We start from the raw sequence: 17,145 nt of genomic DNA on the forward strand, positions 1-17,145 counted from the left end.
CAAGGCAGCTGTGTCAGGCTGACTGAGGTAAATAACACGTCAGCATGGATGGGCGGGCGGGAGGGAGAGGAACGGCCCACAAAATGGCGTCGGAGCTGCCGAGACAGGAGCAGGAAGGGAGAGGAGACAAAAAGTCACACAAACACAAGGGGATAGGTAAAATAAAAACCGGACTATGTGACTAGAAAAGCGCAATGCCAAATTAGCCTATTTGTAGAGAGAGACATAGAAAAAATGAAATGAAAAACGACATTGTGAAGAGATAGTAAATGGTAGGTAAAACGTTCAGAAAAAGGGTTTTACAATGTCACTTTATTTAAGGCTACAAAATTTTAAAAATAAGTATGTATGTAAATAAGCAAAATATACAAGGTCAATGAACATGTATATAAACACAACTTATCTGTTTTGAGCAGCAAAAGAAAGAGGAAGAGTGTTTACTGTGTACTTTATTTATAACCTGTTCTCTGTGCTGATTGGCTGTTTTTTCTCTCATTATAAAAAGCTTCTGTTAGCTTCTTATTATGTTTTATGTTATTTATCTTAATGTTATTGTACTTTAAAAGGCTGCATTGAGTAGTAAAGAAAGACTAATGCAAAAATAGGAGTCTCTGGTCTTGTAATAAAATCAGATTGATAAAATAGAAGCATGTGGGATTCCATTAAAAGTGGTGCAGTTGAATATATTGATTCAAAGTAAATCTTAAAAGAAATAGATTGTATTTTTTTAAAAACGGCAAACAATTTACTTGTTTTCTTTCAAAATTAACACTTTCACATTCTCAGTTTAGCCACTTCTTTAGTGAGATAAGCAAGCATACACTTCTTAAGTTCTACTGTCACATGATTTTTTTTTAAAAAAAGTCATCTGCTTAGCATGGGCAATAAAGTGACTTTAGCTATGTTATGGTGTCTCCTAGCAACATTTCAAATGAAAAGCTATTCATTTGCCTTCCGTGTGGGTCTGTGACAAAAAATAATGAAAACTGCACATATGACATTACAAAATAAAAATGAAATAAAAGGTAAAATCCTTTTAAAATGCTGAATAAAAAATAACTCATGGACATAAATGGACAGTGTACTATAGTTTTTTTCTGTCCTTTAACTCCTACATGCCAGGGCGAAGTGTTTAACATCAGAATGAAGTTCTGATGTAAACACTTGCTTTAAAAATAAAATTACGCGATCATCAATGTGATAATTTGATTTCAAGGTTGGGACGCGAGATTGGTTAGGACATTCCATGCCATCCTAGCAGGGTTACAGTCCAGTGCTGTTAAGGCAGCATGGAATGTCCAAATGGCGATAAGGGGTTAATTAGTTCACAATAATCTGGAGTCTATTAAATTGTTTACAACCAGTTCGTTTACCTTTATTTTGTCATTTGAAACAGCTGATTTTGCCTTTTGTATCCCCACCTATATGAAACATTTTAGTAACTGAAGTATTGCTTATAGAAAAACTAGAAGATTTACATAAAATCATATACAAGAAGAGAGAAGCGCTGAACCTGGGAACTAACAATAGCATAATAGCTTGATCTATGGCTAGTTACCACTGTAGGAACAGCCTCTTTTTGCTCAACATGAGAAGAACGGAGAATACCTTTCCTGTAGTAAATCATTCTGGTCCTGACTACAGTACAGTTCAGTTCCGAAATATCAGGCAATTCCTCTCTGAACAAGAGAAATGGCAAAACCCCAGGCGTATGTCTCAGCCTAGTGTGGGCCTCATCAGTGAGGTTCAGCCATATCCCTCTAGACACACTAAGCAACAGGTCCATGTCTGGTTTCCTGCATCACCCTTAGGGAGACATCACTCAGGGTCATAATTTGCATATACAAAAAGAGAGAAGCGCTGAACCTGGGAATGAACAATAGTGTAATAGCTTATTATATGGCTAGTTACCACCCTAGAAGCAGCCTCTTTTTCTCAACATGTGCCTTTCCCAGAGAAGAACTTTCCTGTAGTATATCAGTCTGGTCCTAACTAAACAGTGCAGCCCAGTCCTGAAATACCAGGCAATCCCTCTCTAAATGAGAGAAAGGGCAAAACCCCAGACGTATGTTTTTGTTTAGTGTGAGCCTGAGCTCAACATGTGCCTTTCACAGATAAATCATGCTCCCAGTGAGAGATATGACAGAAGGATACTAAAATGTTAATTTCCCATTGTTCTCACTCTGTATTGGTTTTTATGTAAACACTGAGATATAAGATAAGAAGGACTTTGTGTAAATAATTAGACAGATAAGCTAACGAGGTCTGCTTTCCCTACAATCTCAGCACATTTCATTGGGTTGTGGTTTCAATTAGCAGAAGCTATTTCATAAACAAAATAGACTTAAATAAACAATTCTTCATACATTTTATACTCTGCTGGTGGTATAACAAGTCATTGGAAAACACATTAAGAGGATAACAATTTTACAGTACACTGTCCCTTTAATCAAATACTAGTATATACCCATGAGTAAATTAAAGTGATAGGATTTTTTGCTTGGGTAAAATCTGCACTTTCTGAATGTTTGTCTTTCCCAGTTTGCTCTGTGGGATTTAGTTCTTAATTACTGTAAAGTCTACTTTGTAAATGCACAACAAAAGTGTTTAGTAAGCGGAATGCTCATTTAAGTTTATTGAAGTCTATAATTTCATAAAAATGTGCCCCATTTCTTTCCACTCTTTAATTGGTTCAGAAATATGACTTGATGTAAAGTTAAAATTACTAAAAATAGAGAGGAAAGTAGAAACTGAGAAGTTGATATTTAATAAGATTTTCTGCCATCACTTATTATATTTATCTTTTTTATATCTGAAACTTAAAGGGACACTAAACCCAGAAAAAAAGTCATCTTAAATTGAAATATCAATATATTTTCTATATTTTTGTAATTTGCATTGCGTTTATAATATTTACCCTTTCTTAGCAATCCGATTGCGAAAATACAAGGTTTTCCAAACCCACCGACGGGGATTCATTACCATTATCCAATTCTGAACGATAACCCAGGTTATGAAAATGGCGTCGGTTTGATGATATGCGCATGCGCGATATACCGTCCACGTCATTCTTGACGTAACTCACAGCAAACCAGCAGACCTGCTGTGTTGATATCAGACAGAGCTGCTGAATAGAGCAGGTAAGTGTGGATCGCTGCGAGAATCTCCCTAGTAATAACGAGCATTAATTCTATATGTATAGAAAAACGGACAAAATTATCAATGAAACCCATATTAATTTTATTTAACTGTATGCTCAATACACTGAATAGAGCAGGTAAGTGAGGATTGCTGCGAGAATCTCCCTAACAATAACGAGCATTAATTCTTTATGTGTATAAAAACGGACAAACTTATGAATAAAACACATATTAATTTTATTTCACTTTATGCTGAATTTGATGAATAGAGTTTGTAAGAGCAGAGCATATGCTTATTTACAATACCACTGTATGGGTAAGTGTGGTATCATGGATATGCACATGCGCGGGTCAACGGATCGTAATGCGCATGCGCCGGGTGACGACATTGTCACTTAATGATATGCACAAAATTGCAATACGATTGGAAATTGAAGTTTGGTGTGCACGGCCCATATTAGAGGGTTGGCTGTAATGATGTCATCTTAGAAAAATACATTTTAATTTTATAGTGTTCAGAAAGATCGTTGGACTGTAAAAGTAGGTAAGTGATGAAATATACACGTTAGTGATTTGAAATTGATGGTCAGGTTATGGACAAAAAACTTAAGTTTTGGAATCCTTTAACTTTTTACCTAATATAAACCAATTCTAAAATTATACATTTGGTAATGTGAAGGTTTTCTTTAGCAACGATAATCTTTTAAACCCTTTTTATTTAATTGTTTTATATCTTTTACTTACGGCTAGATTTAGAGTTTTGTCGGTAACGACCCGCAAAGCTAACGCTGACTTTTTTCTGGCCGCACCATAAAAATAACTCTGGTATTGAGAGTCCACATAAAGGCTGCGTTAGGCTCCAAAAAAGGAGCGTAGAGCATATTTAACGCAGCTTCAACTCTCGATACCAGAGTTGCTTACGGACGCGACCAGCCTCAAAAACGTGTTCGTGCGCGATTCCCCCATAGGAAACAATGGGGCTGTTTGAGCTGAAAAAAAAACTAACACCTGCAAAAAAGCCGCGTTCAGCTCCTAACGCAGCCCCATTGTTTGCTATGGGGAAACACTTCCTACGTCTGCACCTAACATGTACCCCGAGTCTAAACACCCCTAGCCTTACACTTATTAACCCCTAATCTGCCGCCCCCGCTATCGCTGACCCCTGCATATTATTTTTAACCCCTAATCTGCCGCTACTTACATTATCCTTATGTACCCCTAATCTGCTGCCCCTAACACCGCCGACCCCTATATTATATTTATTAACCCCTAATCTGCCGCCCACAATGTCGCCCCCACCTGCCTACACTTATTAACCCCTAATCCGCCTCACTAACCCTATAATAAATAGTATTAACCCCTAATCTGCCCTCCCTAACATCGCCGACACCTAACTTCAATTATTAACCCCTAATCTGCCGACCGGAGCTCACCGCTATTCTAATAAATGTATTAACCCCTAAAGCTAAGTCTAACCCTAACACTAACACCCCCCTAAGTTAAATATAATTTTAATCTAACGAAATTAATTAACTCTTATTAAATACATTATTCCTATTTAAAGCTAAATACTTACCTGTAAAATAAATCCTAATATAGCTACAATATAAATTATAATTACATTGTAGCTATTTTAGGATTAATATTTATTTTACAGGCAACTTCGTAATTATTTTAACCAGGTACAATAGCTATTAAATAGTTAAGAACTATTTAATAGTTACCTAGTTCAAATAATTACAAAATTACCTGTAAAATAAATCCTAACCTAAGTTACAATTAAACCTAACACTATGCTATCATTAAATTAATTAAATAAAATACCTACAATTACCTACAATTAAACCTAACACTACACTATCAATAAATTAATTAAATAAAATACCTACAAATAACTACAATGAAATAAACTAACTAAAGTACAAAAAATAAAAAAGAAAAAAGTTACAAAAAATAAAAAAATATTTACAAACATAAGAAAAATATTACAACAATTTTAAACTAATTACACCTACTCTAAGCCCCCTAATAAAATAACAAAGACCCCCAAAATAAAAAATGCCCTACCCTGTTCTAAATGACTAAAGTTCAAAGCTCTTTTACCTTACCAGCCCTGAACAGGGCCCTTTGCGGGGCATGCCCCAAGAAGTTCAGCTCTTTTGCCTGTAAAAAAAAACATACAATACCCCCCCCCAACATTACAACCCACCACCCACATACCCCTAATCTAACCCAAACCCCCCTTAATTAAACCTAACACTAAGCCCCTGAAGATCATCCTACCTTGTCTTCACCTCACCAGGTATCACCGATACGTCCTGGCTCCAAAATCTTCATCCAACCCAAGCGGTGGCTGGCGATCCATCATCCGGTGGCTGAAGAGGTCCAGAAGAGGCTCCAAAGTCTTCATCCTATCCGGGAAGAAGAGGCGATCCGGACCGGCAACCATCTTGATCCAAGCGGCATCTTCTATCTTCATCCGATGACGACCGGCTCCATCCTGAAGACCTCCACCGCGGACCCATCTTCTTCCGGCGACGTCCAACTGAAGAATGACGGTTCCTTTAAGGGACGTCATCCAAGATGGCGTCCCTCGAATTCCGATTGGCTGATAGGATTCTATCAGCCAATCGGAATTAAGGTAGGAATATTCTGATTGGCTGATGGAATCAGCCAATCAGAATCAAGTTCAATCCAATTGGCTGATCCAATCATCCAATCAGATTGAGCTTGCATTCTATTGGCTGATCGGAACAGCCAATAGAATGCGAGCTCAATCTGATTGGATCAGCCAATCGGATTGAACTTGATTCTGATTGGCTGATTCCATCAGCCAATCAGAATATTCCTACCTTAATTCCGGTTGGCTGATAGAATCCTATCAGCCAATCGGAATACGAGGGACACCATCTTGGATGACGTCCCTTAAAGGAACCGTCATTCTTCAGTTGGACGTCGCCGGAAGAAGATGGGTCCGCGGTGGAGGTCTTCAGGATGGAGCCGGTAGTCATCGGATGAAGATAGAAGATGCCGCTTGGATCAAGATGGTTGCCGGTCCGGATCGCCTCTTCTTCCCGGATAGGATGAAGACTTTGGAGCCTCTTCTGGGCCTCTTCAGCCACCGGATGATGGATCGCCAGCCCCCGCTTGGGTTGGATGAAGATTTTGGAGTCAGGACGGATCAGTGATACCTGGTGAGGTGAAGACAAGGTAGGATGATCTTCAGGGGCCTAGTGTTAGGTTTATTTAAGGGGGTTTTGGGTTAGATTAGGGGTATGTGGGTGGTGGGTTGTAATGTTGGGGGGTATTGTATTTTTTTTTTACAGGCAAAAGAGCTGAACTTCTTGGGGCATGCCCCGCAAAGGGCCCTGTTCAGGGCTGGTAAGGTAAAAGAGCTTTGCACTTTAGTAATTTAGAATAGGGTAGGGCATTTTTTATTTTGGGGGTCTTTGTTATTTTATTAGGGGGCTTAGAGTAGGTGTAATTAGTTTAAAATTGTTGTAATATTTTTCTTATGTTTGTAAATATTTTTTTATTTTTTGTAACTTAGTTCTTTATTTTTTTGTACTTTAGTTAGTTTATTTCATTGTAGTTATTTGTAGATATTGTATTTAATTAATGTATTGATAGTGTAGTGTTAGGTTTAATTGTAGATAATTGTAGGTATTTTATTTAATTCATTTAATGATAGTATAGTGTTAGGTTTAATTGTAACTTAGGATTTATTTTACAGGTAATTTTGTAATTATTTGAACTAGGTAACTATTAAATAGTTCTTAACTATTTAATAGCTATTGTACCTGGTTAAAATAATTACAAAGTTGCCTGTAAAATAAATATTAATCCTAAAATAGCTACAATGTAATTATAATTTATATTGTAGCTATATTAGGATTTATTTTACAGGTATTTAGCTTTAAATAGGAATAATTTATTTAATAAGAGTTAATTAATTTCGTTAGATTAAAATTATATTTAACTTAGGGGGGTGTTAGTGTTGGGGTTAGACTTAGCTTTAGGGGTTAATACATTTATTAGAATAGCGGTGAGCTCCGGTCGGCAGATTAGGGGTTAATAATTGAAGTTAGGTGTCGGCGATGTTAGGGAGGGCAGATTAGGGGTTAATACTATTTATTATAGGGTTAGTGAGGCGGATTAGGGGTTAATAACTTTATTATAGTAGCGGTGCGGTCCGCTCGGCAGATTAGGGGTTAATAAGTGGAGGCAGGTGGAGGCGACGTTGAGGGGGGCAGATTAGGGGTTAATAAATATAATATAGGGGTCGGCGGTGTTAGGGGCAGCAGATTAGGGGTACATAGCTATAATGTAGGTGGTGGCGCTTTGCGGTCGGCAGATTAGGGGTTAATTATTGTAGGTAGCTGGCGGCGACGTTGTGGGGGGCAGATTAGGGGTTAATAAATATAATACAGGGGTCGGCGGTGTTAGGGGCAGCAGATTAGGGGTACATAAGTATAACGTAGGTGGCGGTCGGCAGATTAGGGGTTAAAAAAATTTAATCGAGTGGCGGCGATGTGGGGGGACCTCGGTTTAGGGGTACATAGGTAGTTTATGGGTGTTAGTGTACTTAAGAGCACAGTAGTTAAGAGCTTTATAAACCGGCGTTAGCCCAGAAAGCTCTTAACTACTGACTTTTTTCTGCGGCTGGAGTTTTGTCGTTAGATATCTAACGCTCACTTCAGAAACGACTCTAAATACCGGAGTTAGAAAGATCCCATTGAAAAGATAGGATACGCAATTGACGTAAGGGGATCTGCGGTATGGAAAAGTCGCGGCTGAAAAGTGAGCGTTAGACCCTTTTTTGAGTGACTCCAAATACCGGAGTTAGCCTAAAACCAGCGTTAGGAGCCTCTAACGCTGGTTTTCACGGCTACCGCCAAACTCCAAATCTAGCCGTTAGATTGTATTAAATACAATATTGTGTCAAATTAACAGGTAAAGATTCACATCTTTTCAGATCCTCCTGTATATTAGTTATTACTTTTTATAGTTAATTTCATACCAGTCTTTAGGGACAATTGAAAATGTTGTCCCAATATATATCATATAATTTATTTGAATGGATTCGTTTTTAAATGCTTATTTCCTCTTCTTAGCTACATAATTTGGATCTTGAGAATAACATATAACCTGAGAAGTCTCCAAAGCTATCAATTCATTCCAGGATTTTAGAAAAGTTTTTGCAGGAAATTTGGACAAATAACAATAGTTCAACTGCATATAATGTAACTTTAATTTCAGATTACCCCACTTGAATATTGTATTGTTAAAAACTAGGGTTAATGGTTTAATGGCTGTTTTACACAACTATGGTGATAATGGACAGACATGCCTTGTTCCTCTACTTAATGTAACTTTTTAGGTATAGCATAGTATATCATCAAGACCAAGATGGGTTTTTATATAAATATTTTATAAGAAATATTAATGTTCCATTTGAAGACAATTTATTTTATTAGTAATCATATGATACAGAGTCAAATGCTTTATATGCATCAAATGATAAATAGAAATGTGTCTATATTTTCTAAACCATCTCCTCTTCTCTATTTATTCCATAAATGTGACAAAGCTAAGAAAAGTTTCCTCAAATATGTAAATTAGGTTCTACTAATTCAGTGGCGTATTTATGTTTTGTGCTGCCCTAGGCACTCGAAATTCTGCTTCCCCCCTGACACCCTCCAAAAGGTTTTATGCCTGTTTTTCCCCTTAATATTTTTTTGGGCAAGTGTGTAAAATGTTTTTTTTTTTTCATAACAATTCAAAAGAAAATGGGCTAGCAAAACACTTGCATACAGGTGGGTTGAATTGCATGCATCTCATACCATTTTCTCCCTGAGAGGAGGGAGAGAAAAGGAGAGGGGAGAAAAGGGAGGGAAAGGAAAGAAGGGAGAGAGAGAGAAGAGAACAGGGGGAGGGAAAGAATGGAGGGTAAGAAGGGAGCAAGGGAGGGAGTTGAGAGGAAGAAGGGAGGGAGGGAAAGAAGGGAGAGACGGAGGAAAAGAAAGAAGAGAGGGAGTTGATGGAGGGAGTGAGTTGAGGGTGGAAGGGAGGGAGAAAGGGAAAGAAGAGAGAGAAGAGGAAGGGAGGGAAAGAAGAATACACTTTGAAACAATCACTGCCCTTCACATGCAACAACATATAGTAATTACCATCATTCAAGTAATTAAACTTTTTAATTGTCCGTATACTATTTACTCCGTGGGTTCATTAATGCAGAGAAAGCTAGCTATTAGAGTTTATGATTAGACATCACAAGCTGATCTAAGCAGTGCACAGACACATCCAGTCTGTTAGTTACGAAGACCTGGAATAAGCACTGCGCTGGCAGACCCATCACAGCTGACAAGGGGAGGCACAAAGTCTTCTCCTCCAGCAGCACCTTGTAAGCATATCCCCGGGCAATATTCTCACCAAGAACGCTTCCACTGCAAAATGCCGGCGGCTCTAAATGAAGCAACGGTTTAAAGGAGCACTGCCTGTGAAGAGCGACCTTAATCAGCGCACGTACCTTGTCTTCTCTGTAAAAGCCTGCACTGTATCGCTCACTGTATTGTGTGCTGGCTTTTAGAGAGGGGATAGGGCAGAAGTGCTGCCCCTCCCAAATCTGCTTCCCTAGGCCATAATACGCTTATGTCTACTATGCATAAACTATGATTGGTGTCAATGCATAATATCACCCATTATTAGTGGAAATCGTATTTCAATTATTTTAGTGAACAATGTGGAGCCTACATTTTCAGGATCTTTCCAGAGTGTAATATTAGACTGAGTACATTTTAATGAGGGTTGCTTGTTTTTTATTAATCACCTTACATTTTAAGGTTTTAGAATAACTTAAATGAAAAAATATTTGGCATTACTTTTTTAATCTTTCTTGTACTTTTCAAATATTCTTTGTGTTTAGGTGCTGCATATTGAAAACCTAAAAACTTTACAAAATATAATTTCTATAACATTATTTAAACATCCTATTACTATTAATGAAACAGACATTTTTGATATGATTACATTTTAAGTTGTTGAACATTATTAAACCTAAATTGTCAAAAGAGAATTTTTGCACAAATTTCTCCACTTTGATTGCAGGATTGCAAAAGCACATTGCACATGATTGCAAAAGCACATTGCACACGAGTGCTATTTTGCGCTTGAGTGCAATCCGCCCCCTGCCCGTGCGCAGCCAATCATGCGTGGGCAGGAGCTGTCAATCTACCCAGTCGGACTAGACCGCAGAGATTGAATTTTGCCACTTTAGATGTGGCAAAACATTAGGGAAGCAGCAGTCTGATAACTGATGCTTGTTAAATACAGCGTGCAGGTTCTCTTGGTATTTTTTGTTGATAGCTAAACTTATGTAGGCACATATGCTAATCTCTAAGCCCTTGAAGGCCGCTTCTTATGTCGATTCATTTTAACCGTTCTTCACAACTATATAGTGCTAGTTCATGTGTGCCATATAGATAACATTGTGCTCACTCCTGTGGAGTCAGCACTGATTGGCTAAAATGCAAGTCTGTCAAAAAAACTGAAATAAGGGGGCAGTCTGCAGAGGCTTAGATACAAGGCAGTCACAGGGTAAAAAGTGTATTAATATAACATGCAAAACTGGGGAATGGGTAATAAAGGGATTATCTATCTTTTTATACAGTAACAATTTAGGAGTAGACTGTCCCTTTAAATGTCATGTTCGCAAGGTAGGAAAACCAGTTAATATTCTGCCTTATCTTTATAGCTGTTCTACTCATGCTTGCTTATGGCATTATTAAATGGTCAGAGCAGTCAGCTGAAGAGTGAGCTCCTCTCTTCATCCTCACTTTCGCTGTGTGGATCCTTTCCTGTATGGATTTTACCTTTGAAGAAAATAAAGTCGTTTTATACTTTACCCGCATGGTGTTGGTGTGCTCCTTACTTTGTAGAAGAAGAGAATGTATTGAGGAGGACGAGTGAGCACGTCATCTGGGATTTCCCTTAAACAGCAGCCAGTGTAAGACTACCCCCACTGTCACCACGTAGAGACCGCGCTGAGGATCACGCATCAGGATGATGTCGTCACCCGCCGATGTATGAGTAGCTGAAGAGGGGACTAGCGGAGGCCCGAACAGGTGAAGGGAGGCAAGTCACGGCTCTCACTGCAGTGTTTGAGCCGCTTCCAATCCAAGGGGTGAACAAAGGCTTTTTTTTTCCCCAGGACCGGTGAAAATGTTCTGGCGGTGGTGAGTTGTTTCAGAAGGTCGGTGACTCTAGTATAGAGGTGAAGTGGGGGTACAAGGGTTCATAACTGGAGCAATTTATCAGAATTATAGAGCTGAATGTCTTCTTAATTTGAAAAGACAGATGCAATCTTTTCTCTGTGTGTGTTTTGAAATGTATAGATTAGCCTTTAAATTTGTGGTCAGGGTTTCCAAGATGGCCATCACAGGGTGGCTGTACAAAAAAACTTGTCACCATGTTTGTCCTATGGGCTCGGTTTATCATTTAATAGCGGACAGGGGTGTACATATTCGCCCCTGTCTGGCTCAGCTCTCCATTGTCGGCAAGCAATCTGCTGCCGGAATTTAATATTGCACACGAGCACTATTTTGCGCTCGCGTACAATTCCGTCCCCTGCCCACGCAAGCCAATCACACGTGTCAGCTGTCAATCTCCCCGGTAGAACAAGAAATTCTCCACCTAAGAAGTGGAGAAGAGGGTAGAGAAGCAGCGGTCTGATGACCGCTGCTTTATAAATCGTTACTGCAGGTTCTCTTGTGTAACCTGCAGTCATAGGAAGGAAAAGGGCTTGATGAATCGAGCCCTATGTGGCTGCTGGCTCAACTTCTGCTTATTTCAAACAGCCAGAACGGTCATTATTGAAATAGGAGAGCTTGTAGCAACCTTTGCCCTGGGGCCAATTAAGATTTAGTTATGCCCCTGAAAGGAAAAACGCAAACTGCGTAACTATTGTAGCTTGTACTCTGGTTATAAGACTGATGTTATAAGTTATATAAGCTTTTCTGGCTGAGTAATCTTTTTACATGTTATAGTAATAGATATTATCTTAGTATAAATCACTAAGGAGAAATCTCTCCATAATGCTGATATATTATTAATACCACTTTACATCACTTTAAACATCAGTACTTACTGATGCATTAAACAGTTTAGCTTAAGCTATAACAATATGTTACTACAGGAAATGGAATCTCTGACATCAGCAATGACAATGCATGTGTATATATTTATAGATTCATCACAGAGATTTTATTACTGGAACCAAGGTAGTTGTTCATTGAAACAATGAACCAGGATAGTTATATAAAAGTTTCTTTATTATTCTGAGCCAATGGATAATTCAGAAATTAAATATATACGTGCATGCACAAGGAATCTAAAGTAAAATAATAAAAATATATTGAAAAGTTGTTTCATTATGCATATATAAACATTTTATGTAAAAATCTCATGATGTTTACTGTCCTCCAGCCAGCTCCTGGATTTAACTCGGTTTTCTCAAAAATAAGCTGTAGGTTACAGCAAATGAGCGGCTGTTACCCTCATTGGCCTCTCACTCCTGAGTCCTGAGTGCTGATTGGCTTGGACATGTGGTCCCCTGAGGCATCAGACACTTTATATATGTTTCTATGTTATTTTAGTCCCAAACTATCTTTTAGGTTTTAGAAAATTGTAGATTATAGATAGGAGTTCCTAAAGGCAATCAGTACCATATATTTTCAGCCTATTCTCAAAGCAGAATTGTTTAAGTGACTATAAACACTAAATACTTTTGATGCACTTCCCTCTAATTATGGGTGCTGCCATTTTGAAACCTAGGTTACACTGCAGGTATCTGAACAAGAGTTGCTGCCCATTTACAAACACATCAGCACTGGAATGCAGTGAAAGCTAGATTTCAACATGGCGACACCCATGACTAGAGGAATAGGGAAATAACCTCAATACTATGCTTATAAAATATATTTTAATGACCCTTTAAAGTTAATTCCTCTACTATATAGGTTATACTTTATACTTTATGAATGATGTCTCAATTCTGAAAGGCTTAGGTAAACAGGACTCTTGGTCAGTTTAATAATTACTCATATTAAACTAATGGTTGTAACAAAGGGGGCTACATAACAACAGTATCTGGCTGAAGCAAAGGGATCCACATAGTTATATATTTATCTGCTTATCAGACAGGCATCAGAACAGCAAAGTACGGTCTGGTTACTAATAAATGGTCACAATAAAGTATCAAAGGGCATGTAATAGGAAACTGCTTATAGGTGATTGAGGCTCATGGTAAAGCATCTTACTATGATTATGGCCATATTGTGTAGATTGTGATTTAGTGGACAGGTGTATATTAATGAACAAAATGCTGGCACGCATAACTTTCAAAGCCTCACAGAACTTTTTGTTAATTTTTAATAGAGACTGTAAAAGATAAGGCAAGCAGTGCTTGAATGGTGAGTGCCTGTGGCTTACCATATGTGTGTGTGTGTGTATATGTGTGTGTGTGTGTGTGTATGTGTGTGTGTGTGTATATGTGTGTATATGTGTGTGTGTGTATATATATATATATATATATATATATATATATATATATATATATATCTCACCTTTCTATGTACAGAGTTACATTTTGATGTTGCCCAGGCACATGCAGACACGTCCCCCTTCCAATGACTCTTGGTCCGTTTTCTTCCTTTGGTTAGTTTTCTTCCTTACATTTGTCATCTTCTCATGTTGTTTTTATCCCTCCATCCACTAGTTCCACTAGTTCACACTTTTCACGTATAATATACAGGTATATATTTTGGATTTTCTTATTTTACCCGCCTATTTTCACCATTGAAATAATTTAATTGTTTAAACTATTGAGCAATGGCCAAGAATAAACTATACATAATGTCTGCTGTTAGGGCTAATTTATTTTTTTAATTAGGGTAATTTTTATGGGCACAGTGTTCGGTTGTTATGTTTTGCCTGTGTATGATTCTATACCAGCCTGTGTGCTGCAGTAAACTCATTCATAGAAACAAACCACGCCAGTGCGCATTACTCTGCCCAGCCTGACCCTGTTTTTTGTGTGCACTTTGAGATTAAGGTTTATGGTTATTTGAGTACTATATGGTATTTTAAACAAATGGGAACTTGACGATTTGAAATGCACTTGAAGCTTAGCTGACCATAAGGAGCAGGTGACTCTTTTGTTCTGTCCTACTAGCTAATCAGAACAGCGGTGCTGATTGACAGTCACACAAATGTGGTCCAACATTTCAACTTCCTTTCCAAGTGCCTAGTGATGCTGATTAACTGTAGTCTACAATATTAATAAAACAAATCTGACTACAATCTCTCACTGCTATGTGACCCTTGTGGACTCACTACCAGATACTAGATATGCCATATATGTATGTTGTAAAATATATGCTCAGTGAGTTTTATTTTCCTGGAAATGATATGTTTCAATAAAATTATAAAAACCCTCACTCAGTCTTCACAACTTTACTGTCAATATCCGTATGGCTGTACTGCACGCTTAACGGGTTAAAGAGGTATTATAAAATATATTATATTAAGTAATTTTATACACATTGTATATGTCTGAAACTGCATCACAAAATACCTACATAAAAAAAAAATGTTATATAAGATGCTTTGAACTGCTTTGATGTCTCAAAGCAGTCCAGAGGCATACTCCTTGTTTATCTCAAAATAAATGGCAAAATTGTATGGCAAAATAAATTAACTACTGCAGTTATTAAGCAATCACTGTGTGGCAAATAAAGGTTATGGAAAAAAATCTTCACCCACATAGTGAAGGTGTACAATCAACCTGTATCAAATTTCCACAAAATGATAGTACAACTGATGTGCCTTTTGAAGAGGAACATTATGGTAAACACTAAAGTACATTTTAATAAATCTCAATTTTGATTACAAGCTTTTTTTTCCCACTACATACTTTTAGCAAAAAGGCTTCTCGTAAACGCTTTTATTATTTTAGTGACCGCTTTTACTGTAGAGACTGTATTTGTATTGCCGTTGTCTATCTGAGATGGCTATCAGTGCACATGCTATCCCGTCCCTTTAAAGTACAAGTATTATACACATTATTACTATTAAAATTTTTAATGTGCCATCAAATTCCGCTGAGCTATACAGGTGTACAATTAAAAAACATACAACATGGATATACAGATTGAGACAGTATAAAAGGGCTTTGCTCACTATAGAGCTTACACTCTTTTAAAGTTAAGAATATATTATTTCCTTTAGGTAAATGAGATATAGGGGCTGAATTATCAAGCCCTTCAGGCTCGCCGGAAACAGAAGTTATGAAGCAGCGGTCTCTAAGGCCGCGGAAATCAATCCGCCCGATCCTATACGATCGGGCTGATTGACACCCCTGCTAGCCGCCGATTGGCTGTGAATCTACAGAGGGTGGTATTGCACAAGCAGTTCACAAGAACTGCTTGTGTAATGATAAATGCAGGCATCGTATGCTGTAGGCATTCATCGATGTGCGGTGGACATGATACTCTACATTGTATCATGTCCGCTCGCACATTAATAAATTGGCCCCATAGGCTTGTATTTATTAATATAAAAGCATTCTCTGTTGTTATACTATCTATTAATGTAGTACATAGTTATTAACCCCTTAATGACCACAGCACTTTTCCATTTTCTGTCCGTTTGGGACCAAGGCTATTTTTACATTTCTGCAGTGTTTGTGTTTAGCTGTAATTTTCCTCTTACTCATTTACTGTACCCACACATATTATATACCGTTTTTCTCGCCATTAAATGGACTTTCTAAAGATATCATTATTTTCATCATATCTTATAATTTACTATAAAAACATTTATAAAATATGAGGAAAAAATGGAAAAAAACATACTTTTTCTAACTTTGACCCCCAAAATCTGTTACACATCTACAACCACCAAAAAACACCCATTCTAAATAGTTTCTAAATTTTGTCCTGAGTTTAGAAATACCCAATGTTTACATGTTCTTTGCTTTTTTTCCAAGTTATAGGGAAATAAATACAAGTAGCACTTTGCTATTTCCAAACCACTTTTTTTCAAAATTAGCTCTAGTTACATTGGGACACTAATATCTTTCAGGAATACCTGAATATCCCTTGACATGTATATATATTTTTTAGAAAACATCCCAAAGTATTGATCTAGGCCCATTTTGGTATATTTCATGCCACCATTTCACCGCCAAATGCGATCAAATTAAAAAAAAAAGTTCAATTTTTCACAATTTTAGGTTTCTCACTGAAATCATTTACAAACAGCTTGTGCAATTATGGCACAAATGGTTGTAAATGCTTCTCTGGGATCCCCTTTGTTCAGAAATAGCAGACATATATGACTGTGGCGTTGCTTTCTGGTAATTAGAAGGCTGCTAAATGCTGCTGCGCCTTGCACGTGTATTATGGCTAGCAGTGAAGGGGTTAATTAGGGAGTTTGTAGGGAGCTTGCAGGGTTAATTTTAGCTTTAGTGTAGAGATCAGCCTCCCACCTGATATCGAGGCATCCTGCAATAACCGGAAAGCAGCTGGAAGCAAGCAGGATCGCTTCCAGCTGCTTTCCAGACCAAGGACGTACGCCACACGTCCTCGGTCATTAACTGTATTTTTTTTGGAGGCCGTATGGCGTACGTCCTTGGTTGTTAAGGGGTTAAAGGATATCATTTCATCTGGAAAAGAAAAAAACAAATTCTTACCTAATTAATTTATGGAACTATGTGGAAACATCCAATCAGGGTTATGAAACAGTCTATTTTATTGTTGTAATAAAACAAAAGCACTAATCAGTGGCTTATACCTAATATAAATCATTGCAATATGTATTATTCATCATTTTAATGGATTTTGCCTTTTTTGTTTTTTGTTTTTTTGTTTTGTTTTAAATTCATTTTTGCACTGTCAATTACTTCCTGTCACAACCCTACAAGGAGACTGTGGTCTCTACAAAAAGG

The 17,145-nt window shown here is 37.6% G+C and overlaps 1 protein-coding gene across 3 annotated transcripts in view; it reads left to right on the forward strand.

Moving 5' to 3' along the window:
- GFRA3 (GDNF family receptor alpha 3) overlaps window positions 1-17,145 on the forward strand; it is a 129,534-nt gene that overhangs the window by 12,678 nt on the left and 99,711 nt on the right. Inside the window, exon 1 of one of the 3 annotated variants that reach the window (XM_053717019.1) lies at window positions 84-156. The exons of 1 other annotated variant lie outside the window; for it this stretch is intronic. In XM_053717019.1, the coding sequence (XP_053572994.1) occupies window positions 84-156 (73 nt within the window). Of the gene's footprint in view, window positions 1-83; window positions 273-17,145 lie in introns of those variants that run through there. One more of the 3 variants, XM_053717021.1, reaches the window with a different exon arrangement.

The sequence above is a fragment of the Bombina bombina genome, chromosome 6 (assembly GCF_027579735.1).
Source record: "Bombina bombina isolate aBomBom1 chromosome 6, aBomBom1.pri, whole genome shotgun sequence".
NCBI classification, from domain to species: domain Eukaryota; kingdom Metazoa; phylum Chordata; class Amphibia; order Anura; family Bombinatoridae; genus Bombina; species Bombina bombina.